Source organism: Pan troglodytes, chromosome 4 (assembly GCF_028858775.2).
Source record: "Pan troglodytes isolate AG18354 chromosome 4, NHGRI_mPanTro3-v2.0_pri, whole genome shotgun sequence".
NCBI classification, from domain to species: domain Eukaryota; kingdom Metazoa; phylum Chordata; class Mammalia; order Primates; family Hominidae; genus Pan; species Pan troglodytes.
Window position 1 is genome coordinate 166,177,817 of NC_072402.2, and position 19,443 is coordinate 166,197,259.

General features: G+C 39.7%; 1 protein-coding gene across 1 annotated transcript in view; it reads left to right on the forward strand.

Annotated features, from left to right (window-relative positions):
• The window catches only part of RARS1 (arginyl-tRNA synthetase 1), a 32,994-nt gene extending 15,907 nt beyond the window's left edge, over positions 1–17,087 (forward strand). The window contains 6 exon segments of the mRNA NM_001246569.1: positions 3,661–3,839; positions 4,359–4,468; positions 8,218–8,323; positions 14,641–14,813; positions 15,710–15,957; positions 16,978–17,087. Of these exon segments, the coding sequence (NP_001233498.1) occupies positions 3,661–3,839; positions 4,359–4,468; positions 8,218–8,323; positions 14,641–14,813; positions 15,710–15,957; positions 16,978–17,087 (926 nt within the window).
• Positions 17,088–19,443: the final 2,356 nt, after the last annotated feature.

Here is a 19,443-nt window from a genome sequence, read left to right on the forward strand (position 1 = left end):
TATATATATATATATTTTTTTTTTTTTTTTTTTTTTTTTTTTTTTTAAACAATCTTGCTATGTTGCCTAGGCTGGTGTGGAACTCCTGGCCTCAAGTGATCCTCCCACCTCGGCCTCCCAGAGTGCTGGGATTATAGACATGAACTACTATACCCAGCCAATAATAATGTCTTAATACCATTAAATAGAGTTCAAATTTCCCAAATTGATTCATGAATTTTTTTTTTTTTTTGGAAAGAGAGTCTTACTCTGTCGCCTAGGCTGGAGTGCAGTGGAGTGATCTCGGCTGACTACAACCTCCGCCTCCTGGGTTCAAGCACTTCTCCTGCCTCAGCCTCCTACGTAGCTGGAATTACAAGCATGCACCACCACACCCAGCTAATTTTTGTATTTTTAATGGAGACAGGGTTCCACTGTGTTGGCTGGGCTGGTCTTGAACTCCTGACCTCAAGTGATCCACCCACCTCAGCCTCCCAAAGTGTTGGATTCATGATTTTTTTTAACAGTTTTTTCAAAGTCTGCATGTAACATTTGTTTGATATGTATCTTAAGTTCTATAAATCTGAGGTTTCTCCCTCTTTTTAAATTTCTTTTGTTGTTGAAGAAACTGGTCTATTTGTCCTAAATAATTTCCCATATGGAACTATTTAGCATAATTCCTTGTCTGTGTTTCTCTAAAGAGGCTTCATTAGATTCTGATTTATGTTTTATTCCTTTTTTTGTTGTTTTCTTTTAGTTGCAAGAATGCAGGCAATGAGGCAGTGTCTGGTTGTCTCTGTTTTTGTCATATTAAGATTGATTAGTGAATTCAAGTATCGTCAGCTGGATCTGTCCATAAATTTCCCCATCAGACTTTTCCCTATTGGCTTTATCAGCTATTTATGACCATGACTTTGATCCACCACTTCATTGGAGGTTGGAAAATGGTAGTGTTCTGTCATTCTTTCTCCATTTGTTACTTGGGATTCTCTTATGTTGAACTTTGTTACTAATTATTTTGGTTATCCTCAGGTACAATTCATATAAAACAGGTAGGGTAGTAGAAGTGCTTGATTTTTTTATCAATTGCAGAATAATAGGTTTGTTCCTTAGCATCTCAAAGTGAGTTGTTTGATTTTAATATTATTGTGGCGGGCTTTTAATGTGTTTTATATTTTTCAGTCAGTTGTCTTTATAATTTTTGTAATGCTCAAATTGTTCCATTTTGGCTAAGTAACTTCATATTTTTTGTTGTGGTTTTGTTTTTTTCAACCCCTTTGGTAGTTAGTTAATTGCTTTCTGGTATACAATATTCCAGGCCCATTTTGTACATTTCCTGCCTCAGACCTGAAATCAACCATATCTCTATGGAAGCCTGTTTCCTTGAATGGGAGTAGTATTTTAATCACAGTCTAGGTCCTAGGGACCATACTTTTTAAGATGATAAAATTTTGGCTGGGTGCAGTGGCTCATGCCTGTAATCACAGCACTTGGAGAGGCTGAGGCAGGAGGACCACTTGAGGCCAGGAGTTTGAGATCAGTCTGGGCAACATAGCGGGACCCTTTCTCTGCCAACAAATTAACAAAATTAACAAAAGAAGTAGTTGGGCATGGTGATGCATGCCTGTAGTTCTAGTTATGCTTGAGCCCAGGCATTTGAGGTTACAGTGAGCTATGCTCACACCACTGCACTACAGCCTGGGAAACAGAATGAGGCCCTGTCTCTGAAAAAAAAAAAAGAATAATGAGAGAGAGAGAGAGGTCGAGCATGGCAGCTCGTGACAGTAATCTCAGCACTTTGGGAGGCTGAGGTGGGAGGATCACTTAAGCCCAGGAGTTTGAGGCCAGCCTGGGCAACAATGTGTGAGACCCTGTCTCTACAAATTAAAAAATTAGCCAGGCGTGGCTGGGCGTGGTGGCTCACACCTGTAATCCCAGCACTTTGGGAGGCCAAGATGAGCAAATCACGAGGACAGGAGATCGAGACCATCCTGACCAACATGGTGAAACCCCATGTCTACTGAAATACAAAAAATTAGCTGGTGTGGTGGCACACACCTGTAGTCCCAGCTACTTGGGAGGCTGAGGCAGAGGAGTCGCTTGAACCCAGGAGGTGGAGATTGCAGTGAGCCGAGATCATGCCACTGCACTCCAGCCTGGCGACAAAGCAAGATTCTGTCTCAAAAAAAAAAAAAGAAAAAAAAAAAAATGCCAGGCCTGGTGGCTCACGCTTGTAATCCCAGCAGTTTGGGAGGCCGAGGCAGGCGGATCACGAGGTCAGGAGTTGAGACCATCCTGGCTAACACGGTGAAACCCCGTCTCTACTAAAAATACAAAAAATTAGCTGGGCGTGTTGGCAGGTGCCTGTAGTCCCAGCTACTCGGGAGGCTGAGGCAGGAGAATGGTGTGAACCCGGGAGGCAGAGCTTGCAGTGAGCCGAGATCGCACCACTGCACTCCAGCCTGGATGACAGAGCGAGACTCCGTCTCAAAAAAAAAAAAATTAGCCAGGTGTGATCGTGCATGCCTGTGGTGACAGCTTCACGAGAGGCTGAGGCAGGAGGATTGCTTGAGCCCAGGAGGTCTAGGCCACAGTGAACATGTTCACACCACTGCATGACAGAGAAAGACCTGGATGACAGAGCAAGACCCTGTCTGAAAAAAAATAAATAAATGCATTTTTTTAAATGTTTATTTTATGAGAAAATAGGCACAGAGAAGTTAGTATCTTCCCAGGGTCACATAGCTAATAAACGATATGTCTGAGGTTCAAACCTAGCCAGTCTGGCTTCAAAGCTTATGTTTTTAACTACTTATTTTATACTGCCTTTACATTACCAAGCCTCAATTTTCTAAACTGTAAGAAAGCATAGAGTTATTTACTGCATAGGGTTATTTTGAAGGTTAAATTTAAGGACTTAGCATAGTACTTGGCACATAGTAGCACTCTTATATAGATGCTACTGTTATCATGTTCTTCCTGTACCTTCTTGCATCCAAGAATTCTGTCTTTTTCATCATGAGTGTATGAACATGGATTTAATTTTTCTTCCTACTTCTCATTCCAAATGCCAAATCCTGCCCTGTTTGTTTCCGGGACCTTGAAACAGTGTCAACTACTTTTCAGCACATTGTTAGAGATCACTATAAGAATTGCAGCTTTCTCCAAGAGGAAGGTTATGGCTCCAGCTTGAAAGCAAAGCAGATTTTCATGTTCTGGTCCTACCGAGCTGATGGGTTCCAACTAAAGAGTTTGGGAGGCCAGGCATGGTGGGTCACACCTGTAATCCCAGTACTTGGGGAGGCCCAGACAGGAGAATCACTTGAGCCCAGGAGTTTGAGACCGGCCTGGGCAATGTAGCAAGACTGTGTGTCAAAAAAGAAAAAAAAAAAAAAAAAGCAGTTGGGAACCAAGTTTAGTGTAAGTCTGGAAAACTGCCAGAACATCTGACCTGTGCTCTGATAGCACCCTGAGTATCCAGGCAACCTTGATGGTTAACATTTTCCAAGGTTTCTAATAGATCATGGTGAGGAAAAAATTATGTGCTTTCTTTAGCTCTCTAATAAATATATTTCAAAATATTCTTAGAATAACTAAATATTTACATAGTAGAATGAGTGAGCATTCATTTTCCTTCAGGGTTCTTTTAACTTTATTAATGAAGTGTTTTTTACCCCCTAGGATTTGTGCAGGTGGATGATGGCAGAAAGATTGTATTTGTCCCAGGGTGTTCCATACCATTAACCATAGTAAAATCAGATGGAGGTTATACCTATGATACATCTGACCTGGCTGCTATTAAACAAAGACTATTTGAGGAAAAAGCAGATATGATTATCTATGTTGTGGACAATGGACAAGTGAGTTTGTAAATTTGTATGTATTTTACATTGACGGATTAGAGGTAAGACAGTATGGTGAGGTTGGTGACATCTGACACTGGATGACTGTAAATTTTCCCCAAAGACTAAGATTCAGGACATCAGTATAGCATAGAAGAAAGAAGAGGGTTTGGACCCAGCCAAACTGGACACTTCCTAGTTTTCCAGCTTGCCTCCACAAACGGGAACCTCTGAACTTCAGCAATTGTTCCTATCAGTAGGGTTATTGTGAGACCCAAAATGTAATTGAAGTTTTTGCATGTGACCCTGCCCTTAATTCAGTTGCTTTAAAAACGTTTGAACATAGTAGAAAATATAACAGTGTTGCTCTTAGTGTTTCTCATATAGGGAATAAAAGAAGAGGTTTTATAATAGCACTTGTCTCACAAGATTTATGAGCGATTTGAATTTTACAGATCTATTCCTCAGCAAAAGAGCCTTAAGTCTTTTTTTTTTCTTTAAAGAAGACTAGCAAGTAACTTTCCGTTTCTGTTGTAGTCTGTGCACTTCCAGACAATATTTGCTGCTGCTCAAATGATTGGTTGGTATGACCCTAAAGTAACTCGAGTCTTCCATGCTGGATTTGGTGTGGTGCTAGGGGAAGACAAGTAAGTCTGGAAAATTTGAAGATGGTAATGATATACTTGATCCCCACATTTACTTGGAAGAGGCTACTTTTCATTTGATACCATATTAGAATTAAGAAAGTCCACAGTTTCCTTTAGTCCACATAAGCTATAATGGTGTAAACCCAGCTGAGTGATTTTGTATCTATATCATCACTGCTAGAGAATGTAGCCTTTTAGGTAGATAGTATGTACAAAGTTTAGTGAAAACCAGACTGTAGACCTAATAGATTATATATAAGGGGTTTCCTCTCCCACAGATCTAAATTATAAAATCTATTACAGTACCTGCTCAGATTTCAGACACTATTCAACAATATAGCTTATGCATTTTATAAATGTTTTTGTTTTTTCCTTCAAAGTTGAACATAGGCAAAAGGTATAAGTTATTGAGATTCCAATTAAGTTTTAAGATTCACTGGTTTTGTTATGTTCTCTCCAAAAATATTGTTTATTGAGAACTATGTATTAATATTCATACTTTCAGCTTTTCTATTTTCTTATTTTTTTATATTCTCAATATTTATAAAATAAAAAGGTAAATACAACCGTGTTTCCATACAGTATTCCTCAATTCAAAGGCACAGCATTTTTCATGTTTTAACTTCCTGTATTCACTGGTGTCTTAGGATCACTTACCAAAAATCCATGGCATCTTAGATGTGGTAACAAAGCCTAAATATTTCCATCCTCCAAACATGGTAATGCTTCTAAAAAACCACATGGAGTAGCTCAAGATGTTTGGCCAGCCAATGTGCAGAAGCCCTAATTGAACATGTAAAAGGCAGATGAGATGTGTTAAGGTATTATCTTAGATACAGATTATGTGGAGCTCAAAGACCTTGTTGGGAACAACATTTTCTAATTGTGTTTCTTCTCCGTGGATCTGCACTTTTTTGAAATCAAAAGACACTAGGGGCTAGGCACAGTGGCTCTCACGCCTGTAATTCCAGCACTTTAGGAAGCCAATGCTGGAGGATTGCGTGAGCCTAGGAGTTTAAGACCAAACTGGGCAACATGGTGAAACCCCGTATCTGCCAAAAAAAAAAAGAAAAAGAAAACTTAGCCAGGCGTAGTGGCATGCACCTGTAATCCCAGCTGAGGATTACTTGAGCATCGACGTGGAAGTTACAGTGAGGCGAGATCATATCACTGGGCTCCAGCCTGGGTGACAGAGTGAGACTGTGTCTCAAAAACAAAAAGAATAACTAAGAAGACACTAAGTCCTTATTATAGTGTTTATGGACATAAAGTTTTTTAAAACAAACCAATAAGTTGATCATTACTTAATAGTATCTTAGTTTCTTAACGGTTGGTTTTTTGGACATTTAGATGATATTCTGACACTTGCTTAAAATTACTAGTGCTCATATTATGGCATTTAATTCACTTGTCATATAATGGCTAAAGGATTCTTGATAATTTTAAAAATTTTTCTGCACTCAGCATCATGTAGTTATAGTATCCTGTCCCACCCGCCTTTTTTTTTTTTTTTTTTTTTTTTTTAATTTTGGGCCAGGCACAGTGGCTCACACCTGTAATCCCAGCACTTTGGGAGGCCGAGGCAGGTGGATCACGAGGTGAGGATTTGAGACCAGCCTGGCCAACATGGTGAAACCCCGTCTCTACTAAAAGTACAAAAATTAGCTGGGCGTGGTGGCGGGCGCCTGTAGTCCCAGCTACTCGGGAGGCTGAGGCAGGAGAATGGTGTAAACCCGGGAGGCGGAGCTTGCAGTGAGCTGAGATTGTGCTACTGCACTCCAGCCTGGGCGACAGAGCAAGACTCCGTCTCAAAAAAAAAATTCTCACAGAGGGGGATGGGACTTACGAAAAAGGTTTGTTTTTTTTAATGCTCACAGATTCCGCTATTTTTAAATGACATTTTCTGTTTTAATTTTTTGAATGATAATTTTTTTTAATTTCATCATCTTCCTGCTATTCCTTGTACATCTGTTTATTGAGGATGTGCTGTGCATGGTGTTGGTTGGATGCTCCACAATGTGTATACGCAGGTACACAGAACATGAGCTCCTCTCTGAAAGAGGCTATCATCTAGAGCAGAGCAGTTTCCTGTGGAGCTTGTGAAAATACACATGGAAGCCCCACTGTGGGAGTTACTGACTTATTAGGTCTAAAGGGGGTATTAGGCATCTGTGTTTTTTTTAAAGCTCTCGGTATTCAGATACACATCCCTCATTGTAGAGCCACTAGTCAGAATAGACGAACACAAAAACAAAAATTCAAGGCAGGCACAGGTAGGGAGTAACTGAAAGGAACAGTAATTGCAAAGTAGAAAGATTAAGGAAGGTTTCCTTTAGCATTTTGACTGGTCTTCATGATGAGTTTCATTTTATCAGAGATTTGAAAGTTGAACACTTAAGAAGTGTATGGGCTAAAGAAAGCTATGGAAATATATAATGTATTTGTGGGATAATAAAGGAGTTTTAATTCTGTATAAGCAGAATTTTACAGGGCAAGTAGATTCTTGCTTGGGCAAGCTCTGGAAATAAAACTTTAACAGAAAGTAGCACATTCATTTTGATACTCTTTGTGTTAGAAGAGCATGCTTCATTGTTATGTTTGAGGGATTTTTTAAACACCCCCCCCCCACCAAAAAAAGGAAAATGATATTATATCCTTGGTGTTATGTAAACTTTTTTGTTTAATACGTAAAATTCAGTTTTCTCAAAATGCTTTTTAACAGCGACTGCCCAGGGCAATGCTTATTAGTGCTTTTGCCATATCCGTAGTTATTCTGATTGCAGTAGATCTGAACGGGGCCCTAGCATCCTGAGGTTTTTTCTCTTTTTTCTTTCTTTCTTTTTTTTTAAAGGAACTGGGCCAGGTGCAGCGTCTCCGGCCTATAATTCCAACACTTTGGGAGGCTGAGGTGGGAGGATCACTTGAGATCAGGAGTTTGATAGGAGCCTGGGCAACATAGTGAGAGACACCATCTCTATAAAAATTAAAAAATTAACCAGGTGTGGTGGCTCGCACCTATAGAATTAGCTACTTGGGAGGGTAAGGTAGAAGGATTACTTAAGCCCAGGAGTTCAAGGTTACAGTGAGCTGTGGTCATACTACTTCACTCCAGCCTGGGTGACAGAGCAAGACCCTGTCTCTAAAAATAAATAAATGAGTGAATGAAGCAAGCAAGCAACTGGCTGCTCAAGCATCTTTCTTAAACCTTGCCAGGCGATTCTGGTATGAATCAAGGCTTGGTTACCACTGAACAAGAGGAATTAGTATACAGAGAAATTCAAGTGAGATTTTGTCAAAGAATTTGCTGACTTTCTCAACAATTCTAGAAACATAGATTTTGATTAGTAATTTTTCTAAAAAGGTGAAACATCTGAGCCAAACTTCGTATTCCAAGAAAGCAAACAAATTAACAAATATCTTCTTTCTCTGTTAGGAAACTTATTAAAGGTAAGTATGTAGAGAGTGCTTTTGAGGGCTAGAGCATAGGATGCTTTGAGTTGAGGGCTAGAGATGAAAGACACTTGAAAGCACAGTGTTTCATGTAGTACTCTCCTTGCTTGATGACTGGCATAAGGCATTGTTACCATTGGCATCAACCCTGTCTTAATAGTTCTCGGGGGCAACATGTACCTTAGAGATTTAAAACATACGTTGCAGTTTGTGGTCAGGTCTCTCAAACCTTCATTTTCAAAGATTTCTAAGTTGAAAAGTCTGTTTCAAAATCTGATTGGGGGTTTTACATTTTTTAGGAAAAAGTTTAAAACACGTTCGGGTGAAACAGTGCGCCTCATGGATCTTCTGGGAGAAGGACTAAAACGATCCATGGACAAGTTGAAGGAAAAAGAAAGAGACAAGGTAATTCAAAGCCTTATTGGCATAATGTGTATCAAGCATTGTGATTTTTCATTTTTGTTTTTATTGAGAGAACTGAGGAGAAGTGTGAGGAGTCCGTCCCACCTAGGACAAGGCTTATATTGCTCTGACTTTATTGCACAGTAAGTTTATTTTGTGAATTGCTGAGCATTTATTTAGAAAATATAGTTCTTGGCAATTAAAAAAGACCTTGGCTTTTTCCTCCTTTGTTAATGTAGCTTAGTATCCATGCTGCTTAACAGCAGTTCCCAATGATGGGAGAATATTGCAGACTGAAGGGGTTTGATTCGTCAGCTCACATCAGAGTCTACATGTGCCATGCTCCTTCTTGGGAGCATTTGTAGAGTGGTCATAGCAGTCAGTTCTTGCCACCCAAGGCCATTGATGAACCTTCAGAGCAGGCAACATGATGGCCTTTCATAGCACCCTTAGAAAAGACTATGGTTCAGTTTGTGTGGAATTTGGAGGAATTGAAAAGTCAACAAGAAAAAATTTTTTTTTTTTTTTTTTTTTAAGTTTAGAGCAGTAGAGGAGAGGTCCTGCATACCTGAGACTGGGTAATTTATAAAAGAGGTTTAATTGGCTTATGGTTCTTCTGGCTGTAGGAGCATGGCACCAACATCAGTTGGCTTCTGGGAAGGCCTCAGGGAACTTTTATTCATGGGGGAAGATGAAGGGGGAGCAGGCACTTCACATGGCTAAAGCAGGAGCAAGAGAGAGAGAGAGTAGGGGGAGAAGGTGCCACACACTTAAATGACCAGATCTCACAACAACTCACTATCACCAAGACAGCACCAAGCCATAAGGAATCTGCCCCCATGATCCAGCTAAATCACTGGTCTAGGCACATCTGGCACAGTCAGATGAAAAGTGGTAAGTTCATTCATCTAGCTGTTTGTTAGTCTGCCTGATGACAAAAATTGCTTTAACTCTTTTTAACCACTCCAGCTAGTAATTTTTTAAGTTAATTTTAATTGTGCATAGTAAAATGCACAGCTTAATGAATTTTTACATATATATGCCTTAGAACACCAATCAAGATATATTTCCATCACCCCAGAGATTTTCCTATCACCATAAATCACTTTTGCTTATTCTGGCATTTCATATAAATGAAATCACATAGTATGTGCCCTTTTCCATGTGCATCAGTAGTTCATATGTTTTTGGTTTTGTTTTGTTTTTGAGACAGAGTCTCACTCTGTCGCTCAGGCTGGAGTGCAGTGGCAAGATCATGGCTCACCGCATCTCGACCTCCTGGGCTCAAGTGATCCTTCTACCTCAGCCTCCCGGGTAGCTGGCACTATAGGCACCCACTGCCATACCCGGCTAATTTTTGTATTTTTTGTAGAGATGGGGTTTTGCCATGTTGCCGAGGCTGGAACTCCTGGGCTCAAGCGATTCACTCAACTTGCCGTCCCAAAGTGCTAGGATTACAGGCATAAGCCACCACACCCAGCTGTAGTTCATTTGTTTTTATTGCTGCATGATATTCTGATATATGAAGGTGCCACATTTTGTTTATCCATTCTCCTATTGATGGACATTAGGATTATTTCCAGTTGTTGGCTGTTCTGAATACAAAGCTATTTTGAACATTGTTGTTCAAGCCCTTTTAGATGTACACGTGCTTTTTCTTTCGGATATATATCTAGGAATGGCATTGCTGGGTTGTAGGGTTGGCTTATGCTTAACTTTATTAAAAATTGCCAAGGAGAAAGTGGTGACCGTTGTATACTCCCACTGCTAACATATGAGAGTTTCATTGCACCATATGTTTACCAACATTGGTGTATTAGTCAGGGTTCTCTAGAGGGACAGAACTAATAGGATAGATACATATAAAGGGATGTTTATTAAGTATTAACTTACACGATACCCAGGTCCCACAATAGGCTGTCTGCAAGCTGAAGAGCAAGGAGAGCCAGTCTGAGTCCCCAAACTGAAGAACTTGGAGTCAGATATTCGAGGGCAGGAAGCATCCAGCACGGGAGAAAGATGTAGGCCGAGAGGCTAGGCCAGTCTCTTCTCTTCACGTTTTTCTCCCTGCTTTATATTCACTGGCAGCTGATTAGATGCTGCCCACCCCATTAAGGGTGGGTCTGCCTTTCCCAGACCACTGACTGAAATGTTAATCTCCTTTGGCAACACTCTCACAGACACACCCAGGATCAATACTTCGTATCCTTCAGTCCAGTCAAGTTGACATATTAACCTTGACAATTGGTTTAGTCAAGTGTTTTTTATTTTGGCTTTTCTGGTGAGTGCATAGTGACTTATTGTGGTTAAAATTTTCATTCCTCTGATGAATAATGATATTGATGATATTGACTACCTTTATTTTTCTTTCTTTTCTTTCTTTCCTTTTTTTTTTTTTTTTGAGACGGAGTCTCGCTCTGTTGCCCAGGCTGGAGTGCAGTGGCGCGATCTTGGCTCACTGCAAGCTCCGCCTCCCGTGTTCACGCCATTCTCCTGCCTCAGCCTCCCGAGTAGGTGGGACTACAGGCGCCCGCCATCACGCCCGGCTAATTTTCTGTATTTTTTTTTTAGTAGAGACGGGATTTCACCGTGTTAGCCAGGATGGTCTCAATCTCGTGACCTCGTGATCTGCCCTGCCACCGTGCCCGGCCTCTTTCTTTCTTTCTTAAGACAGAATTTCACTCTGTCACCCAGGCTGGAGTACAGTGGCACAATCTTGGCTCACTGCAACCTCCGTCTCCCGGGTTCAAGCAATTCTCCTGCCTCGGCCTCCCGACTAGCTGGGACTACAGGCACATGCCAACACACCAAGCTAATTTTTGTATTGTTTTTAGAGATGAGGTTTCACCATGTTGGCCAGGCGGGTCTCAATCCCTGGACTCAGCAATCTGCCTGCCTCAGGCTCTCAAAGTGCTGGGATTACAGGCATGAGCCACTGTGCCTGGCCTGACTGCCTTTTCTTAGGCTTATTGGTCATCTAGATAATCTTATCTTGTGAAGAGTCTGTTCACTCTTTTGCCCATTTATCATTATTATTATTATTATTTTGCATTAGACAATCAGTACTTACATTTATCTATATATTTTCGCCCTTTCCTGCAGTTTTTTGATTCCACCTGGGATTATTTTTCCACAATCTGAAGGTCTTTATTTTTTTAGCACAGGTCTGCTGGGGTGACAGATTCTTTCAGAATTTTTATTTGTCCAAAAATGTCTTTATTATGCCTTCAGTTTTGCACAATGTTTTTATTGGGTAAGAATTCTAGTTTGGCAGCTGTTTTCTTTCAGCATTTTTAGAGATGACATTCCACAGAACTGGAGAGGACCAGTGGGGCTGGGGGAGGAAATAAATAAAAATTATACTCCATTGTCTTCCAGCTACCATAGTTTCCTTTGAAAATCAGTTGTAAGTTTCATTGTTTCTCCTTTGAAAGTATGTATCTTTTTCTCAGACTTTTTTTAGTATTTTTCGTAGGCTTTATTTTTAGTACTTTGACTAAGAAATGCCTAAGTGTGGTTTGGGGAGTGATTTTTGTTTTTACCCTTTGGGGGCTGCCAAACTTCCTAAATCTGTGGGTTGAGTTCTTTCATCAGGTTAGGAGAATTCTTGGCCCTATCTCTTCAAATGCTACTACTTTTCCTCATTCTGTTATTTTTGGTACTCCAAGTACATATGTTAGAACTTTGTATCTCACGTGTTTCTTATGCTCTAATTCATTTTTTTTTTTTTTTTTGCTTTATTTTGAATATTTTCTACTTCAGATAATAATTTGGTATTCTATGTTTAAGGTATTTCTTGAAATTTTTCATCTTTTCTTCCAGTTTTCTTACTGTTTTCCTTTTAATTTTTTGAACATGTTAATCATAGTTTTCTTTAAACATTTTAAAATGGTTTTAGACTAAAAAAGTTGCAAGATAGTCCAAAGAATTTTTTATCTTTCATTTAGTATCCCCAGATACTAATATCTTTCATAGCTATATAGTATGATTATCAAAATCAGGAAATTAACATTGATACAATACCATTAACTAATCTGTAGTCCTTATTCTGGTTGCACAGTTGGTCTCACTAATGACCTTTTTCTAGTCTAAGATCCAGTCCAGGATAACATGTTACATTTAGTTATCATGTCTCCTTCTCTTTAATCTGGGCAGTTAGTTCCTTGGTCTGTCTTTGACTTTCATGACCTCAACACTTCTGAAGTCTGCTGGTCAGTTAGTTTTTTTGGAATATCACTTAGTTGGATTTGTCTGATATTGGCTCCTGTTCTGTTAATTCTGTTTCCAGGTTATACAGTCTTATAAGTCTTATAAGTTGTACTCTGTTTCCAGGTTATACAGTCTTACAAGAATAGATGTAGAGTTCTTATCAGTTCATATCAGGAGGCACATGATATTGATAAGCTTCATAATTAATAATAATAATTTTGATCTCTTTGGTAAGGTGATAGTATCAGTTTTCTCCCCTGTAAAGTTAGTATTTTCCCCCTTTGTCATTAATAAGTATTTTTTAAGTAGCTTCATCTTAAACAATTTCAGATTTTAAAGTTGCTATTATCTTTTTTCTTTTGTTTCTGTTGTCTTGATTCTCTCCTAGCCCTAAGAAAAATACTTAAAAAAGTCTGAGAAAAAGATACATACTTTCAAAGGAGAAACAATGAAACTTACAACTGATTTTCAAAGGAAACTATGGTAGCTGGAAGACAATAATGGAGTATAATTTTTATTTATTTCCTCCCCCAGCCCCTCTGGTCCTCTCCAGTTCTGTGGAATGTCATCTCTAAAAATGCTGAAAGAAAACTACAAGGGGGACTCCTTGTAGTCCCCCTCCTTAGTATTTAGTTATTTCATCTTGCTCTTTTATCTTTTTCCACCCCCCAAGAGATAGGGGTCTATGTTGTCCAGGCTGGTTTGAAACTCCTGGCCTCAAGTGATCCTTCCACCTCAGACTCCCAAGTAGCTGCATTACAGGCATGAGCCAATTACAGGCATGAGCATTACAGGCATGGCTCATCTTGCTTTTTTAGAAAGATTTATTTGTTGTTGGGTGCTCGGCATTATGAAGAGAAAATTATAAAGATTCTGGCTGAGGTTATTTCCCTCCAGAGACCGTTACGTTTTCTTCTAGCCGACAGATAGCATACCAGCTGATTATCTTGACCCTGTTTGTATTGGCCTTATGCTTCTTTAGGGCTGAACTATTTAAATTTTACCTTTATGACCAGGGTGAGGTCCTTACTCCTGAAATATGGCCCTCTGGCCATACTTCAATTGCGTGTGTGCTAATGCCCTTCCATTTTGCCGCTGCACAACTGCCTAGTGTCACACAGCTGCTGAAATCACTGCTCAGCTCTTTAATTACCATTTGCTCTTTCCTGATAGATTTTTTGGAGTCTTGCCTTGTGCATGCCAGCCATATGACATTTGAAAGAAATGTGTTCACAGAGTCTTTGACTCCTCTGTGGCTCCTTCTTTTTGGGGATTGTGTCCTTGCTTCTTTGGCAGCCCCATACTCTAAACTCTTGTCTTCTCACCTCAACAAGACCACTTCTTTCTGCTTGGGTTCTGTCCCCTTTGTCCACTATGTAGTGATTTGAAAAATGCCCTTGGGGAAAAAGCCAAGTGATTATGGACTCCTTCCCAATGTTTTCATTCTTCTAAGAACTATAGTCCCTTCAACTTAGCTTGTGTTGATGCTCTCTAGTGACTTCAACCAGTTGTTTCATATGTTTAACCCAGCTTTTAAATAGTTGCTTTTGGTAGAATGGTTAGTCTGCTGCAAGGTATTCTGTCATGGCCAGAAGCAAAAATCCTTAATTACTTACTTGTGGCCTAATAATGCTTTAGAATACTTGAGCAAATATTAGGAAAACAGTGAATGGGTTCTTTTATCTACTCTTAATACACCCTTGATTTCAATTAATTATTTAACGCTAACTTTTTGTTTGTATTTTTTGGTGTTACTCTGTTTCCTATAACCTCACAATGTTCATAGTATGAAGTGGATATAAACTAATAATTGATGCTTCTGGTTTCATATCTACTGAATACACTGGAAAAAGGTATTCATGCTGACATTTTACATTTTACAAATTCAGTTTCTCATAGAAACATTCTTCATTGTGCATAACGCATTTTATATTTTCATTATTTTGTTTTTACATTGGCCCATGTCCTTCTGCCTCAGTGTCAGTGTTTATTAAAGTTTATTGGTAAAACAATACCATTAGATATTCCCTACCCCAGTCTTATGCCTATGAGACACCAGGACAGAAGCAGCAGTCAGTAAGCTATGAAATACTGTTTTGTTTTTCCCAAAGGTCTTAACTGCAGAGGAATTGAATGCTGCTCAGACATCCGTTGCATATGGGTGCATCAAATATGCTGACCTTTCCCATAACCGGTTGAATGACTACATCTTCTCCTTTGACAAAATGCTAGATGACAGAGGAAATACAGCTGCTTACTTGTTGTATGCCTTCACTAGAATCAGGTAATTGTGGGTAGGCATTGTTTTATTGTGAATCAAATGAAAGCATATTTAGTTACTCAAAAATATTTTCTTTTTTTTTTTTTTAAATGAGACGGGGTCTTGGGCTCAAATGATCCTCCCACCTCAGCCTCCTGAGTAGCTAGGATTACTGACATACCACCATTACACCTGACTTCTAAAGTGTTTTTTTTTTGTTTGTTTATTTTTGAGACGGAGTCTCACTCTGTTGCCCACGCTGGAGTGCAATGGCGCGATCTCGGCTCACTGCAACCTCCACCTCCCGGGTTCAAGTGATTCTCCTGCCTCAGCCTCCCCAGTAGGAGGGATTACAGGCACTCACCACCATGCCCAGCTAAATTTTGTATTTTTAGTGGAGACGAGGTTTCACCATGTTGGCCAGGCAGGTCTGGAACTCCGGACCTCAAGTGATTCACCCGCCTCGGCCTCCCAAAGTGCTGGGATTACAGGCATGAGCCATCACGCTCAGCCTAAAGTGTTCTTTTCAGATTTACTTTTCTGCCTACAAGCATCTTTGGAAATATGTCCTCTTTTAGTATTGCAAGTTATCCCCGAATCCCTAAACCTGGCCTTAACTGCACTTGCCGATACTCTTCTAGATGCTCTATGTTTAAATACCTAGAAAGTGTCAGCTGATCCCCTAAAAGAATTATATTTCCATTTTTAGTATTATGAAATGCTTTAGATCAGGTTATTAGTTTTGCTTAATAGTATATCGTATAATAAAATACTTCATTTTATAGGAACTTCTTTTTAATCGGTGATAATTTCTGATTTACGTGAATCACTTATCAGTCCATATTTTCGAGTGGAGAATGAGTGTGCCTAAAAAAAGGGAACAGTGGTGATTGCCTGATGATTTTTTTGTTTTTTTTAAGGTCTATTGCACGTCTGGCCAATATTGATGAAGAAATGCTCCAAAAAGCTGCTCGAGAAACCAAGATTCTTTTGGATCATGAGAAGGAATGGAAACTAGGCCGGTGCATTTTACGGTTCCCTGAGATTCTGCAAAAGATTTTAGATGACTTATTTCTCCACACTCTCTGTGATTATATATATGAGCTGGCAACTACTTTCACAGAGTTCTATGATAGCTGCTACTGTGTGGAGAAAGATAGACAGACTGGTGAGTGTCCTTTTTTTTTTTTTTTTTTTTTGTTTAGTGAGAGACACGGATCTTGCTCTGTCCCTTGGGCTGGAGTACAGTGGGGAAATCATAGGTCACTGAAGCCTCAAACTTCTGGCCTCAAGTGATTGTCCCACTTGAGCCTCCCGAATGGCTGGACTTATACACGTGTGAGCCACTGCACCCAGCTCCAAGTGTCTCATTTAGTAGCCATATTAGGGATGGGGTGCCATTAAAGCATTTGAATTGTGTGGGAGTGGTTTTCAGATTTATTTTATTCATGGAAACTTCCACTTTTTCCCTAACAGTTGCACAGTGAACCATATCATATATAAAAGACAAAATGTGAAGTAGCACTTTAAACCAGAAATGGAACTCTGCCCAATTAGTCTACTTTTCTACAATTAGGCACATGAGATGGAACCTTAGGACTCCAAAGAAAACAATTGGAAGATGACTGAGAGTAGGATTTTTCCAACAAACACAATGTGTTTGTGGGTCCCAGGAGGAATCTTTGGGTGTTTTTGATAATGGAAACTTCTTGGAAAACAATTGTTATCTTTTCTTACCTTAGGCTCTCTGCCCTCTGTCATATTACATAGTTAATGAAGTAGCCAGAATTAATGTATTATAAGACAAGTAGGCATTTGTTAAAGTCATGCCTGAGGACTGAAACTTTATTAGGGAAAAAAATCACCACTGTGATAATGAGGTTTATAGTTATTTCAGACCGTGAGGACTAGGAAAATTTTTTAAAAGAAAGGTAAAATTTACTGTTCTCATCATTGCAGACCTTATATCTCTTAATAGTTAAAAACACATTTCTTAACAGAAATGCCTTTATTTTTTAAATTGTTTGTCTTCATAGTTTAAGGTAAAGAAGATTCTAGTTAAAACCCAAAAACATCTGTGAGTTGGACTATGCACTTCTAACTAAAATTTGCAAGTAACATAGATTCTTTAATAATGATTTTCAAAAAGGAAAACAAGTTAATTAACAACTTTTTTCTGTCTTTTCAGGAAAAATATTGAAGGTGAACATGTGGCGTATGCTGCTATGTGAAGCAGTAGCTGCTGTCATGGCCAAGGGGTTTGATATCCTGGGAATAAAACCTGTCCAAAGGATGTAATCCTTCATAGGTTTGAACACTGTGTGTTTTTACCAAAGTGGCCATTGGCACTGTTTGCTTTTTTACAATCATGTGGACACAAGCATAAGTAAAGAAAATTTGTCAACCAGGCAAAATGTGGTTCTTTAACAGCTAGAATTCTAAAAAGAAAAAAATCACTTCCACAAATATGCTTATATCTTGCTGAGCATTAAACCAAAATGACTTAGTGGAGGCCATGAAATAACAGGATTTATGCACCACAATGAGAGTGTATTGACTTTGCAGGAATGTGGTTTATTAATTTTAATTAGATAAGGAATCCCATTTGTTGACCCTGAAAGGGCCCCAAGAATTTACGCCTCTTCATTGTCCCATTCATGTCTCATTTCATTGTTCTGTGAGAGATACTTACCCTGTTTTACAAGTAACAAAACTTGAGACTGCACAGAGATAAGTAACTTGCCCTGGAATCCTCAGGAACAAAATTAAGATTCACACCCCTGCATGTTTAAAATCCCAAATTCAGGCTATTAACATTTTAAGAAAAGGTGACATTGGCAATATAACAGACTTGGGTTCGGGGGAAGGGGGCAAGGAAATGTAGACTGGCAATTTTCCTGAAGCTCAAGATTAACTCTTAACATCTCATTGGCCAGATGCCAATCCCAGTTGCAAAGGAAGGTAGAAACCTAGAGTGAATGTCCAAGCTAAGAAGAGGATTGCTGTGATTTCCCTAGACCAGTCACAATTCATCCCCCGGGCAGGGCATATTGTCTCATTTCATGAAATTGGAATCTTTGTAGCAGCACAGAATATGGAGTTTGGCAGTGGCAGCGAGAGGTTTTAGGGTACAGCTCCGCACACTGATTATTGAGTCAGCAGTTAATGGAGTCTGCCAACACAAAACTGAAATGAGATTCCATGTAAAGCCAACACAATAGAAAAATGAATGTTTAATGAGCATGAATTGTATCATACCATGCTGTTTCTAAAAGTCTCCAAGCTTAGAGGAACCTTAGAGAGGATCTTAATGAGCTATAATAATAGCTTCCATTCACAAACTGGTATGTATAAGTCTAACATGTCCACATTAGATCGCTGCTCCCTCCAACAAACATGGGGAGGCTAAGCAGTTTCCTCTCACTCTACTAACTGCAAAGACAGTTCACCTAGACTACTGAGCCCTTGGGTCCGAAGACTCAGGAGACTTTAGGAATTAAAAACAAGATTCAGCCGGGCATGGTGGCTCACGCCTGTAATCGCAGCACTTTGGGAGGCCGGGGTGGGCAGATCACCTGAGGTTGGGAGTTCGAGACCAGCCTGACCAACATGGGGAAACCCTGTCTCTACTAAAAATACAAAAAATAGCCAGACGTAGTGGCGGGCGCCTGTAATCCCAGCCACTGAGGAGAATGAGGCAAGAGAATTGCTTGAACCCAGGAGTCAGAGGTTGCGATGAGCCGAGATCGCACCATTGCACTCCAGCCTGGGAGACAAAGCAAGACTCCGTCTCAAAAAAAAGAAAAAAGAAAAAAAACAGGATTCAGTGAGGTGGAGGAGAAAATAATGAAAGACTACAGGAGTATGTTAAATTAACCAAAGGTCATGATAAGTTCGTATACTGGAACATCATCTCGGATACCCCAGGCCATAACTGTATCTTTAAAACACTGTCTTACCATAGTTTATAGATATATAAATACCATTTAATAATACAGATAATATCAGAAACCTTTCCTTAGGAATAGTATAGTTCTGATTCTCCTGTTTTTGTTTATAGAGACGAGGTCCTCTTCTGTTTTCCAGGCTGGAGTGCAATGGTGCCATTGTAGTTCACTGTAACTTTTTTTTTTTTTTTTTTTGTGAGACAGTCTCACTCTGTCACCCAGGCTGGAGTGCAGTGGTGCGATCTCGGCTCACTGCAACCTCCATCTCCCGGGTTCAAACAATTCTCATGCCTCAGCCTCTCAAGTAGCTGGGACTGCAGGCATGCACCACCATACCCTGCTAATTTTTTGTATTTGTAGTAGAGACAGGGTTTCACCATTTTGGCCAGGCTGGTCTCGAACTCCTGACCTCCGGGTGATCTGCCTGGCTCAGGCTCCCAAAGTGCTGGGATTACAGGTGTGAGCCACTGTGCCTGGCCATTCACTGTAACCTTGAACTCATGGGCTCAAGTGATCCTCCTGCCTGAGTCTGTAGTAGCTATGACTACGGTTGTGCTGATTAGCCTGTTTTTAATGTGCTAGCCTTTGGAAAAGCAAAGCCAGTTTGACTTCAGATAATCCTTAATCTCATGTAAGTCTGTGGGCCTTTGTGACCCTCAAATTTGCCTTCATTTGACCTCTAAAAAAAGTCAAAATAATTTTTTATT